The sequence below is a fragment of the Myxine glutinosa genome, chromosome 3 (assembly GCF_964187855.1).
Source record: "Myxine glutinosa chromosome 3, kmMyxGlut1.1, whole genome shotgun sequence".
In the NCBI taxonomy this organism is placed as follows: domain Eukaryota; kingdom Metazoa; phylum Chordata; class Myxini; order Myxiniformes; family Myxinidae; genus Myxine; species Myxine glutinosa.
Window position 1 is genome coordinate 89,369,511 of NC_136263.1, and position 12,603 is coordinate 89,382,113.

At 45.1% G+C, this 12,603-nt stretch overlaps 1 protein-coding gene across 9 annotated transcripts in view; it reads left to right on the forward strand.

Moving 5' to 3' along the window:
• Positions 1-12,603, forward strand: part of LOC137423404 (roundabout homolog 2) — a 409,307-nt gene that overhangs the window by 195,204 nt on the left and 201,500 nt on the right. For all 9 annotated transcript variants that reach the window (XM_068110526.2, XM_068110534.2, XM_068110527.2 and 6 more), the window contains exons 3-4: positions 8,941-9,098; positions 11,071-11,191. In XM_068110526.2, the coding sequence (XP_067966627.1) occupies positions 8,941-9,098; positions 11,071-11,191 (279 nt within the window). The remainder of the gene's footprint in view (positions 1-8,940; positions 9,099-11,070; positions 11,192-12,603) is intronic.

The following is a 12,603-nucleotide window of genomic DNA, read 5'->3' on the forward strand; positions in this document are numbered from 1 at the left end:
AAACGGTAGCCTGCCGTTCCCAAAACTCCGGCAGTTTGATCGAAACTGCGCTTGTCGCCATGTTCGATAAAAGCTCCGGAAACGTCCAAGAGCAAGACGGGGTCACCAATGTAGGAGTTGCAGGCAACAAAAGGCTGAAACTTCTTGAATAGCTCAAGGCTCCTTTATTCCAACAAACCTCGCAAAACCAAACCGGAACTCCTCTAAATAAACCCCCCGCCACTCCCGCACGATCCTCTTAAAGGGGCGTGGCTCCAATAACCGAGGGCAGACAACACCCATACCGTCAATAATCCCATTGGTAATGTGACAGTGAATTATGAACCACCCAGCCTCTATGGGGTATCCCCCACAATATACTGTTTTATTGAGTCGGCTGGTACTCAGCTCTGGCCCAAAATGTGCTTGGGGCTTGATGGCCGCCGCATCCCACACAGCCACCCGCACGGGAAACGCTCTGACAATGGCGCCGATGCCGCGCTTCGAATATGCCCAGGAATGAGCAAGCAGCCAAACGGCTCTTCCTTGCTTCCACTGCTAAGGGCAACACGGCTTCAGCTCCCCCAAAAAGCATCACAGTCCAACAACGCACCCATCCTCCAACGTTGCAAAAGTTCACACAACAGCTCCGATAAGTTCTCCCCACGAGTGCACGCAATCCAGGCACAGCCGAAAAGCCAGCGACAAAATCAACAGAGAGAGCAAAAACCCAGAGAGAGGGACTCTTCTTCTTCCTGCTCGATAAAAGTTATCCAACCCGCTCTCTCTCAGTTTCCCCCTCAGAAGCGCACACAGAGCAAAAACTAGCTCCTTCCCCAAGTGCATGAACCAACCGAAAGACAAGAGACCCAGAGAGAGAGACTCTTCTTCTTCCTGCTCAAACCTTTTCTATCTCTAACATCACCCCGACCAATGGCCAAGCTCCGTCGAATCACCCCATGTCTCCACGACCAATGACGAAGCTCGGGGCGTGGCCCACCGGTTACGAACCTTTGGAGATGGGGTTTAGTTGTCAATCGAGAATGTTCAGGCTTCTGTCGGCAATTATGCCGGTTGCGGTTGGTTAATGGATGTTTGTTGTTATTGTTGTTGTTATACGAGGGTTTTTATTGCCGGCCTTGTTATAATTGTAAAAACAAAGGGAAAAACCGCCGAGGGCAATCACATACAGGGGGAGAACTAATCTTAACCCCTATCTAATTACCATAGCTTCACCCCTCGTGTGAAGACACATACTTAAGCAATTTAAGCTCCGGTTTCCCTACTTAATACATCAAGATGTCTCCTCCGCATCCACGGTACATGTTAATACTATACAATCCCATCTGTACTATGGTATTTCATCGTCTACCCCCACAAACGTAAGTGTGTGTGTGTGTGTGTGTGTGTGTGTGTGTGTGTGTGTGTGTGTATGTGTGCGTGTGCGTGTGTGTGTGTGTGTGTGTATGTGTGTGTGTGTGTGTGTGTGTGTGCACGTGCATGTGTGTGTGTGTGTGTGTGTGTGTGTGCGTGCGTGTGTGTGCGTGTGTGTGTGTGTGTGTGTGTGTGTGTGTGTGTGTGTGTGTGTGTGTGTGGGGGTATATACAGACTTGGCATTTAACATGGAATTTTTTTTTTCTTGACTTGGGTTTACTTTCTGAACTCAGTATATCAATCTGGTGAGTTTCTTTTACGCTTTGGTGATTTCTTTTTTAAAAGAACCATGTCACTGATTGTCTTTCACAGCAAGAAGTCAATAACAGGATAATATCACAGGTGGCGTGACAAAATGTAAGGACAGGTACATTTGACGATTGGCTTCACAATCATGTATATAAGGGTTGTTGCGTTCTGTATTAGTGGAAAACAACTGCTGCACATCTACAAAAGTTATTGCCGCTTCCTCTGGAGATGGTCCGTCAACTCGACAATGCTGTTTGTCATGGAATGGTGGCTTTACGAAATTCCGGCATGAAACAGCGTGCTATTGCTCGGTAGTATGGCATCACTCAAGGTCAAGTATCAAAGATCCTGAAACGAAATGCTCAGAGGTGTGTCCCTACTCCAATACCGAGGCCAGGACGTCCCCGCAGAACCACAAGGAGAGATGATCACCAGCTGCACCGGTTAGTCTGCAATGGCCGTACCAAGTCAGCCAATCGGCTTTGGGCTGAGTGGCAGCAACTGACAAATGTGCCTGTATCCAGAAGGCTAGTCAACCAACGACTGGTTCAAGCAGGCTACCGTGCCAGGCGTCCCCTGAGAAAGCCATGCCTGACCAGACAACACAGCCAGCGCCGATTGCAGTGGGCCAGAGAGCACCGTCAATGGCAGCCAGGACACTGGAATCACGTGACCTTCAGTGACGAGTCTAGATTTCTGGTCTATCGTCAAGATGGCCGCAACCGAGTGCGCAGACAAGTGCATGAAGCCTACAACGAAGATTGTGTTGTGCCAAGAGTCCAAGCTGGAGGTGGTGGGGTGACCGATTGGGCTGCTTATCATGCAGGGGGCAAAACTGACCTGGTTGTTCTGAATGGAAACCTGAACCAGTTCAAGTACAGGGCCATTCTGGAAGAAACATTGCTTCCATTTGCTCGTGCAGCCTTTCGAGGAAACTTTGTCTTCCAAGATGACAATGCACGGCCTCATCGTGCTCGCATGATCCAACACTTTCTTGCTGACCGTGGTGTCGAGCATATGGAGTGGCCTGCCATGTCCCCGGATATGAATCCGATGGAGAACTTGTGGGCAGAATTAACGCATCAAATCGACAACTTGGACCAGCAGCCTACCTCTGTGCGTGAATTGCAGCAGGCTATTGTCACTGCATGGCAAGCGATTCCTGTCCAAACCTTAGCAAATCTCGTGAACAGCATGCCTCGACGTGTACGTGCTCTCCTGAATGCTCGTGGGGGTTACACGAAGTACCGAACTGTAATTTTACTGTCCGTAATCCCAGTCATAATTTAGCTTTTGTTTTTGTTGAAAATTTTTGGCTGATGTGTAAAATAAAGAGATACTTCTGGAAAACGTACAGAAGTTTAACACAGTACTGTCCGTGAATTGAGTTTGATATCAGTTTACATCACTTTCAAGGATCAATTTATTTACTTCAAAATGTCAAATGTGGTTTTTGTTTCTTTTAAAGGTCACATTAACAAAATCTAGAATAATTTCAACATAATTCTAATGAACTTTTGGTTCTAAGTCATCTTGAAAAGTAAGTTCACCCCCACAAAAAATATTCCATATTAAATGCCAAGTCTGTATATATGTATATGTATGTATATATATATACATATATTTGTGTGTATGTACATAAAGGCCACCTAGAATGGAGTCCTCAAGCAGACTTCTTCACCTCGTGCTGCAGTTCTGCATTCATTTTTTTTTTCAAGAAACTTTAATTTTGTTCAATTTTCTTCCTACCGAGATTTAACAACACATGATGAGGTTAAACGTCGAGTGGCTCGTGACAGATGGCTCGGGGTGTGAACTTGTGGAAATAATGAAATCTGCAATTTTATTCTCTAAGTCAATTATGAAGTTATCTTGTGTAGAACAAACAGATGACATGACAATGATGGATTACTTGTCAAAGATTCTTGCATGCTAAGCACATTGTCTGCTGATGAGCATTTCCATTCAGTGCAGGACCTAATATTCTGGATTCAGGAAAACCTTTCAACATCTATAATGGGAACCTCAAGTATTCACCGGCGATAAAGGAAATTGTAAGCTGGAAAACCTGGAGATATTACTGCTCATAAAATGAGGAACTGAGTCAGAATGTACGGCAGGTTCCCCCATCTTCATTTCTGCTGGCCTGGAGATAATAAACCTTCCGTTGTAACCGAATGGAGAATAGGGGGAAAAGGGGAGGGGAGGTTGGGAGGTTATGGGGAGGTGGAGATTCCCTGCATCATTCAAAGCTGTTCTCATGGGGATATGATTTATTGTACCGATCAGAATGCTTTTTGAGGGTAGTTGTAACGAAAATGATGTGTACGAAAATATATATATACAGAAACACATGGCGATATTTTGCAGTTGCACTTTCATTTCAAACCTGCGGTCAAATATCCTTTGAGAAGCTGAAAATAGTATTCTGGGGGTATGATTGAGATAAATCGAATGATTTTATCTCTTGATAAAAATAAAATTGTGCACTATACCATTATATATATATATATACTAGCAGAGGTACCCGGCTTTGCACGGGAGTGGGAGGAGGAGGGGAGGGGGAAGAGGAGGGGAGGGGAACGGGGGGGAGGGGGGAGGGGGAAGCGGGGGAGGAGGAGGGGAGGGGGAAGAGGAAGGGGAGGGGAATGGGGGGGAGGGGGAAGGGGGGGGGGACGGGGGGAGGGGAAGGGGGGGAGGGAAGGGTGCGGGGGTGCCCAGGGGAAGAAGGGCCCCTCCCCTCCCCCCTCCCCCCCCTTTCCCCTCCCCCCCCTCCCCCTCCCCCCTTCCCCCTCCCCCTCCCCCTTCCCCCTACCCCCTCCCCCTTCCCCCTCCCCCTCCCCCCTCCCTTCCCCTTCCCCCTCGTTCCCCTCCCCTTCTCTTCCCCCTCCCCTCCTCCTCCCCCTTCACACCAGGGGGGTTGACTCAGCCTGTCATCCCACCGAGGTCGGAAGTCGGAACTCATTGTCGTCAAATAAATGTAGCCTGTATGTTTCACTCTTTGTCACATGCCGTTGGTCCCATGTCAATCGGATGAAGTTGAAAAAGTAACGTTACGAAGGTTCTCTGGGACGTACTGATTCCGAATAATGAAGTTGAAAAATTAACGTTCCGAAATACGCTAATTACGCTAACAGAAGCGCTGGAGGGAGCACTGCGCTCCCTCCCTTAGATTCCCTCCCTCTTCTGCTAGCGCTAATTACGCGTAACACACTAATTTTAAAACCCGAAGTTTTTTTAATTTTAAGGTGTGTGTAGTCAGAAGCGCTAGAAGCGCTGCGCTCCCTCCCTTCGAATCCCTCTCTCTTCTGCTAGTGCTAATAATACGCTAATTTTAAAACCCGAAATTTTTTAAATGTTTATGTCTCCGTGACATTCCTGGGACCATCCCGAGTCGAACAGTACTTTCCGCTCGCAAATCCGTCCACGGGTTCTCGAGATCTTAGAGATCGTAGATACATCAGGATACAGACACAGAGGCCAACTCTACTTTATATATATAGATATATATATATATATATATATATATATATATATATATATATATATATATATATATATATATATATATATATATATATATATATATATGTATATGTATGTATGTATGTATATATATATATACATGAATGAATGAATGAATGATTGTTTTAAGGCCATTTTCCCCGCTAGAGCAGGGGTTAGCCTTGCGGGCCCCATGACGATCATGCTTCCCTGTTTGAGGCAATGTTTTTATGGCCGGATGCCCTTACTGACGCCAACCCTTGGTCACGCTCTCAGGATGCACAGGGATACGGTGTACCTATTGTTACGGATTCCGGGTTTAGGTGAATTACTATTCATGTCATTGCTTATTAATGTTTATTCTATTAAAGGTTGTTGTGGTTAAATGGTTAGAGAGGCTCCAGATAACAGGAGACCGGAAACGGGATGGTGAACCGGAAGAAGAAAAAGACACGAGGTCCGGGAGAAGCGGCCGTCTTCCTCTTCCTCGCCCAGCTCCGACGCGAGCGGTGTCGATATTGAGCAGCATGGGGAACGCTGCGTTTGAAAGCCCGTCTGGCGAGAGGAGTTACCTGTGCGGGGTAATTACCGGTTACGCGTCAAGTGGCCGTGGGTTCGTGCATGGAACCAAGCGTCCGGCACAGTTCGCCTCAACGTCTACCAGGACGCGTACGGGTCGCACCTTGGGCCTCGCGCGCTTTGCGAGCCGCGCTTTGCTTTGCCCGCTTTGCTTCGCAAGGAGGTGTGCACTGCAGCTGTTGTTCCCGGTACGTGACGTGCACGTTTGGAGCACGTCAGCCAGGGGTCCGTTCAACCGCCCGTGTGCGGAGAAGTCGACCTTCACCTTGGTCTGGAGGGGCCCAGAGACATTGTGAGGGACAGTGACCATTGAGGGGTCGTGAGTGGGGAAAGGGGGGACATACATGAGATGGCCATCTTAGTAATATTGGTGATTGATTGTTGATGGTTGTTGATTGATTGGGGAATATATCTATCTATAATTCCAGTAATCTCTGTGTGTATGTTTGTATGTTTGTATGTTTGTCTGTGACCGCTGTTTCTCGACAACCACGGGTCCGATATACTTGAAACTTGCCAGGTATATTGCTGGGGACCCGAGGATGTGCCTTTTCAAGGTTTCATATTAATCGGACAAGTAGTTACCGAGCTATGTCCAAAAAACGATTCAACCAATCAGAGAGCAGCGAGTTATCACGTGTGCCGAACGTGGCGAACAGACTCTGCCTCGGACGGCACATTTGAGAGCGTATTCATTTATTTCACGTTGGCAAACTATGTTGCCGCTATGTTGGCGTTAAACTATGTTTTAAAACTAATTAAAACTAATTTGCGATTCTTTCGCTTTCCTGCGCGTTTGTGCACGCTATGGCGATTTCTTTACCAAACTCCGCAAGCCGTTCGCTTTGGACCAAACCATTTCATGTAAATAGAGGGGGGGGGATTGTCACCGTACTCGCAAGCCGTTCGCTTTGGACCAAACCATTTCATGTAAATAGAGGGGGGGGGATATAATTTTAGATATAGATATAGTACGGGCATGCCCTAGTTATTGATGAATCCGGATCCTTGGTGTGGGGTTTCTTATTGACTTGAATTGTTGTGTCTGTCATATTGATTGCGTTACGAAAGCGTATAAATCATAGATCTTTCTGACGGAGTTCCTCTCACGGTCCGGGGGTCACCGAGACCAGGTAGTCACCGGGAGGACCACGTAACACTATTCTAAATCGGGGTACACACCGGGATCATTCATCCCAGCAAGCTGGTGCTCAATTTGCCGACCTCGGAAGGATGGCAGGCTGAGTCAACCACCCTGGCGTTAATTCAGCGATCGACCGGGATTCGAACCCAGGATCCGAGGATCCCAAGCCAGCACCCTAACCGCTAAGCCAACAGCAGGCTATATATATATGCACCTACATGCACCCAGCAGAGGAAACCTACAGGAACAGCTGATTTTATTCTGAAATAATCAGAATCACTACAATTTAACACAGGTGGAGGCGAAGTAACTTGGTGTGTGATTTTGAAGGTGATTGGTTACACCTGAGCTCATTTACAATTATTGCTATTATAAGGGGGGTGGACACTTATCCAACTAAGATATTCCAGTTTCTAGTTTTGTATTTTAAATAATCTTTATGAAATTTGTAGAACTTCTTTTTCACTTGGAGGTTGTGGGTTGTGATGTTTAAATAAGGGGGGGAGGGGGGGGGAGGGTGGCGGCTGTCTGATTTAATGCAATTTAATTCCAGGCAAAAAGACAACAAAAGGTGAAAAATTTGAAATGGAGTGTGTATTTCCTATAGGCACTGTATATGCGTATTTATATATATATATATATATATATACGCCTTTATACATGCCTGTGGTTTTGTGCATTGTGGAGGAATGTTTTTCTTCCATTCATCACAAAGCCACAGCTGATTGGGTAATGTGTTTCAAAGCATATCATGAGCGATGTTTTCTAAAATTGCACTAAAGCAAATCCTGAACCAATTGTATGAGGAAGATAGCATACTGAGCGGACATCTCAATAAATATATATTTTTGGATTAGCGGTTATAATAACAGAGATGTAGGTTTTATCGGATGAAATTGCCTTTGTTGTAGAGATGAGGTGCATGTGTGTTGATGATTAGCATAAGGAATGGCAGCAGCTGAGATCTGCTAATCCTGGCTGACACCTGCCTAATCCAGCATCACCACTCCAGATACAAGCATGATTAATTGGCTTCTGGGCACAAATGTTAGCTGGGAAATCTGCCAACCACACTGGCCATTGCCCTGGGCTCATGAGGTTAGTCGAGGCAGTGGTGAGGTGTGCGTTACGATGCCAGTCCCGACGGGAGTAATTGGGGGAAATGGAGACTAAGTCGGCGTGAAATTCACATTGTCAGGGGCAGGACCTTTTTGAGAGTTCATTTCTTCTTCACCCTCTTGCTTTCTCTTTCTCTACTTTTCTTTGTCTTGCCCTCCCTATCCTATCTCTATTGCATTTCTTTTGTTTTTCTTCTACTATCTTTCGATGCTTTATAATCTCAAATCTGACCAGCCACTCATTCTTCAATTGCATTTCCTGTCCTTTCCCCCATTGTTGGTAATGCATTGGGGAGTTGTCATCGGTTCAAATGGGGCATTGTATTAAAAAAGGCAGCACTGCTCACATCTTACAGCCCAAGGAGGCTTTGCTTTTGTGGACAAAAAAAAAATAACAGCAGGCGTCAGGCCGTGGTAGTAATGGCAGTAATTTCATCAGTGTAATGCGTGCTGCTTCGAGCGGCCGCATGGCCCCTCCTGGGAGCACCGCCGTTGTTGCGTTTGTGAGCACATCGCTGTGATTGAGTGCCTGCTTCTGCCACCCGGGCCTCAGGCTCAGCAAGCATGGCCAAGCCCTCCAGGCCTTGATAAGCTCACAGATGGTCGTTAGTGAGTGTCTTGTGCTCCGCAGTGGCGTTTGGAGCCAGCAGATGCTGGTCCTCTTTGAACAGGGCATGCTTGACCACCCGGCCACCATGCTCTAACTCTTTGTCAGGGATTTGTAGTACAATGCTGACTTTTCATGATGGCCCTTTAATTGGGCAGTTCTGGCCAACTATGCCGTGGTCATGTTGGCCCCAGGTGAATTAAGGGCCGAATATTTGCTCTAAGGGTCACCACAGCATGTTGCAAATTTTTTTACACCTCATTTACCATGAACTCTCTACGTTTGCCAATGTTCCTGTCTCATTTCCCCCATCACTGTCTGTGCAGTATTGCGGGATGAGTTTCGCCAAAACCCCAATGATGTCGTGGCCGCAGCCGGAGAGCCAGCCGTGCTCGAGTGCCAGCCTCCACGTGGCCATCCTGAGCCTTCAGTCTCCTGGAGAAAAAATGGTGCTCGCTTGAATGACAATGATGAGAGGGTGACGGTAAGATTGCCTTTTCCAAATTCCATACAATTGTGGCGATTTTCAATTGTGACTATATGTACAAATTCACTACTTATTTGTGATGCTATACATTTAATATGACTTGTAAAATCTTTCAAGATAAGTGATAGGAAGATGGTTGAAGTCAGGTGGAGTGCTGTTGGACAGAAATGGAGACCAGATAGACGTTGGAAAAAACAAAAAAAAACAAGAAAGACGTCATCCAGAGCACGATACTTGCAAAATCCATACCCAACCCCCTCAAAAAAAAAGTTGCCATGGATACATCAAATTGTCCATTTAAATAAGATTTAAATTTACGATCTTAATCAAAGCTTGTGTCTAACAGATTAAAATTGATCCTTTTTCTGATGAAAATTGATTATATTAGAAGGTTGACTTTGAGTTGACCTTTAACCTTTTGACCACAAAATAGTTGGTTTCCCAATTAAATGAGGTACTATGCAATTGATGTTAAATCTACAAGTCAATCGGATGAAAATTGGCAATTTTTCAGATGAAATTTGATGATTTTGGAAGTTTGACCTTGAGTTGAACTGTGACCTTTTGACCTCAAAATAGTTGCTTTCCCAATTTAGTGACTCAATATGCAAATGCTGTTCGATTTGCAAGTCAATCGGATGAAAAATGACAATTTTAGAAATTTGATCTCAAGATGACCTTTGACCTTTGACCTCAAAATCTTTAGGTTTCTTTCCTATGAGCAACTCTACCATTTTGTGAAGTTTCATGATGATCGGTTGAGAATTGTGACCTGTAGGCAATTGACATAAACAAACAAACAAACAGACAGACAGAAACTACGCAAGTCCAACCAATGTACTTGAAAAATCTTCGATTTTGCGATTCTTCGATTTTGCAAGTAGTAATTGTAGCAATAAACTACAGCGATGAAAGACTGAGTCCAGAAACTGCAGTGGAGGTGTGATGCCAGAGAAAGATGAAATATGATTGAGGAACAGTCGTGATTGCTTCCAGTGGTTGTATTATTAGTTTAATAGACACTTTATACCCCCATCACACCAAACTAGTTCTCAATACGTTCGTGAAAATGTTGTCGAACGGGCTCCAACTGTGTATGAACGTAGTGGACGTAGTAGCAACTATTTACAGTCTTTTTACGAACTTCATGGACGGGCTCGGACGGGGAGGGTGCTCTAGAACTTTGAGCCTGCTCAAAATTTTATCCCGTCCATCCCGTTCTCCAATTAGACGGATTGACTCTCTCCGTCTCCCTCTCTTGAATTGGACTTTCATGGGCAGGCTCAATAGTCTCAGCAACTTCAGGGGGATCTGCATGGCCTTCAGCAGGGCTATTTGTGCTTGATTTCGCTCGCCCTGTCTTTCTGAATCGACTTCTCTTTGGAGGCATGATCGGAGATTGTATTGTAGATGTGTAGTGTGTACAGCTCGGAGCCCTGAACTTGAATGAGGACTGGCTACAACGCGCTCGGTATTCATAGCAGTCGGGCCAGGACGGGCCAGGACGCGAGTACACACGCACTAGGGACGAGATGAGGACGTAGTGCGAACGAGTTGGTCGGGTTAAGAATTAGTTAGAACTGGCTTGGACGTATTGTGAACGAGGTAGAATGAGGTAGAACGAGGTTGAACTGGTTAAGAACGGGTTGAGAACGGCTACGGACGGGCTTGAACTGCTTCGAAACGTTGTCGGCATGAGGTGAACGGGCACTTTTACACGATCTGAACTGGATACAAACGGACTGCAGACTGGCTAAGAACGAGATAGACGTATTGAGGACTGCTTATGAACGAACTAGCATCGTATTTTACACCAAACTACGCATTCTACCGTGATCACAGCCCGTTCTAGTATTTTTTTTAGAACGGGGTAGAACGGGATAGAACTACTTTGGTGTGATGCTAGCCTTAACTTTTGTGTTTTGGGTGAGACTAAACTGGCTCATTCATGATGCACCACCACATACAGGTCCGTGGAGGAAAACTCATGATCTCCAATATACGAAAAGCAGATGCGGGCATGTACGTCTGTGTAGGCACAAACATGGTGGGGGAGCGGACCAGTAGTCCTGCTGAACTCACTGTCTTTGGTAAGCAGATACGTAATATTGTCGTGAGGAAGAAATGTTTGTTTCATAGGATGACAAATACATTTTGAAGCCCCTGTCGAGGTTTGATTTGACATGTATTTATACCATGTGTCTAAGTTCCATCTACCTGAGCAACATCGTATTATAATGGAGCAAACGTATGTGGTTATTTATGTGTATTTGTGACCAAAAGGTCTTCTTCTTCAATTTTTAAAAACAATTCCATTGTGTTATTTATCTATTTAAAGCTAACCTAAGAAACACATTCGTGACTTATCTGCATTCATCAGCGCTACTTTTTTGTCACTTTCACTTGATTAATCGAAATGTAGATCGTGATATGGGCAAAATAAAAGATACGTCGTAAAAACCTGGCCAGAAGTCTAAGGGAGGTGGTGTATTGGGAGCACATCTGCTCAGTAAGGCTGGCAGTTCGACTTTCCCATCCAGTTTTTGATCAATTTGTATTGACCTTCCCTTCCAACTATAACTGATAATTCAAAATAAATATAAATTTGTGCTCAGTTCCTTTATATTTGTACGTTCTGGGTTTTGACTTCTGATTTACAGTATATATTCAGTCAGAGCACAAAATTAGTTTGGCCGACCTCCCTCACCATCACCCGCCCCCATCACCATCCACGCTATCCCCAATTCACCAATCCCCTATCCCCCACAACGCCCAATCCACCATCACCCCCACTAACCCACACCCACCATTCCTTCCTCTTCCCTCACTCCCTGAGAAAGCAGGCATGGTCAAAAATGCCTATGTCTCTGCAGCAACGTGTGGTGAGGTGAGCTTCATGCGCCGATCCATGCTAGTCTTATTATAATGGAGCAAACAAACGTATATGGTTATGTATGTATATTTGTGACCAAAACGTCTTTCTTAAAATTTTCTTTTGATTCTTTAGACTGCTGAAACTCCTTAGACTTTTGAATGTCATTTAAGTCCCACAAGACCCTTTAGACCACAAAGACACCAAAGACCCAAAATATCCTGAAGACCATTGAAGACCCTAAAGACCCTGAAGACCCTTGACGACCCCAACAACCCAAAAGGACCTGAAAACCCCAAAGACCTAAAAGGACCTGAAGACCCAAAATAGCCAAAAGACCATTAAAGACCACGAATACCCCAAATATCCAAAAGACACTAAAGACCCCTAAGATTCCAAAGACTTTTAAGACCCCAAAGACCTGTTACTTTGTGAGACACATTAGACAGACTTGGACCCTTGACCCTTTAGAGCTTTAGACCACTTGGACATTTTTTGATTACAAATAAAATACAAATAAATAATGTCACCAATATTCCAAATAAATTTGTACAAAAGAAATGTTTGTATTATGATTGGTGGAAATCATGACAACACAACAACTCAAGTTCAATCAGATCATTATCCTCA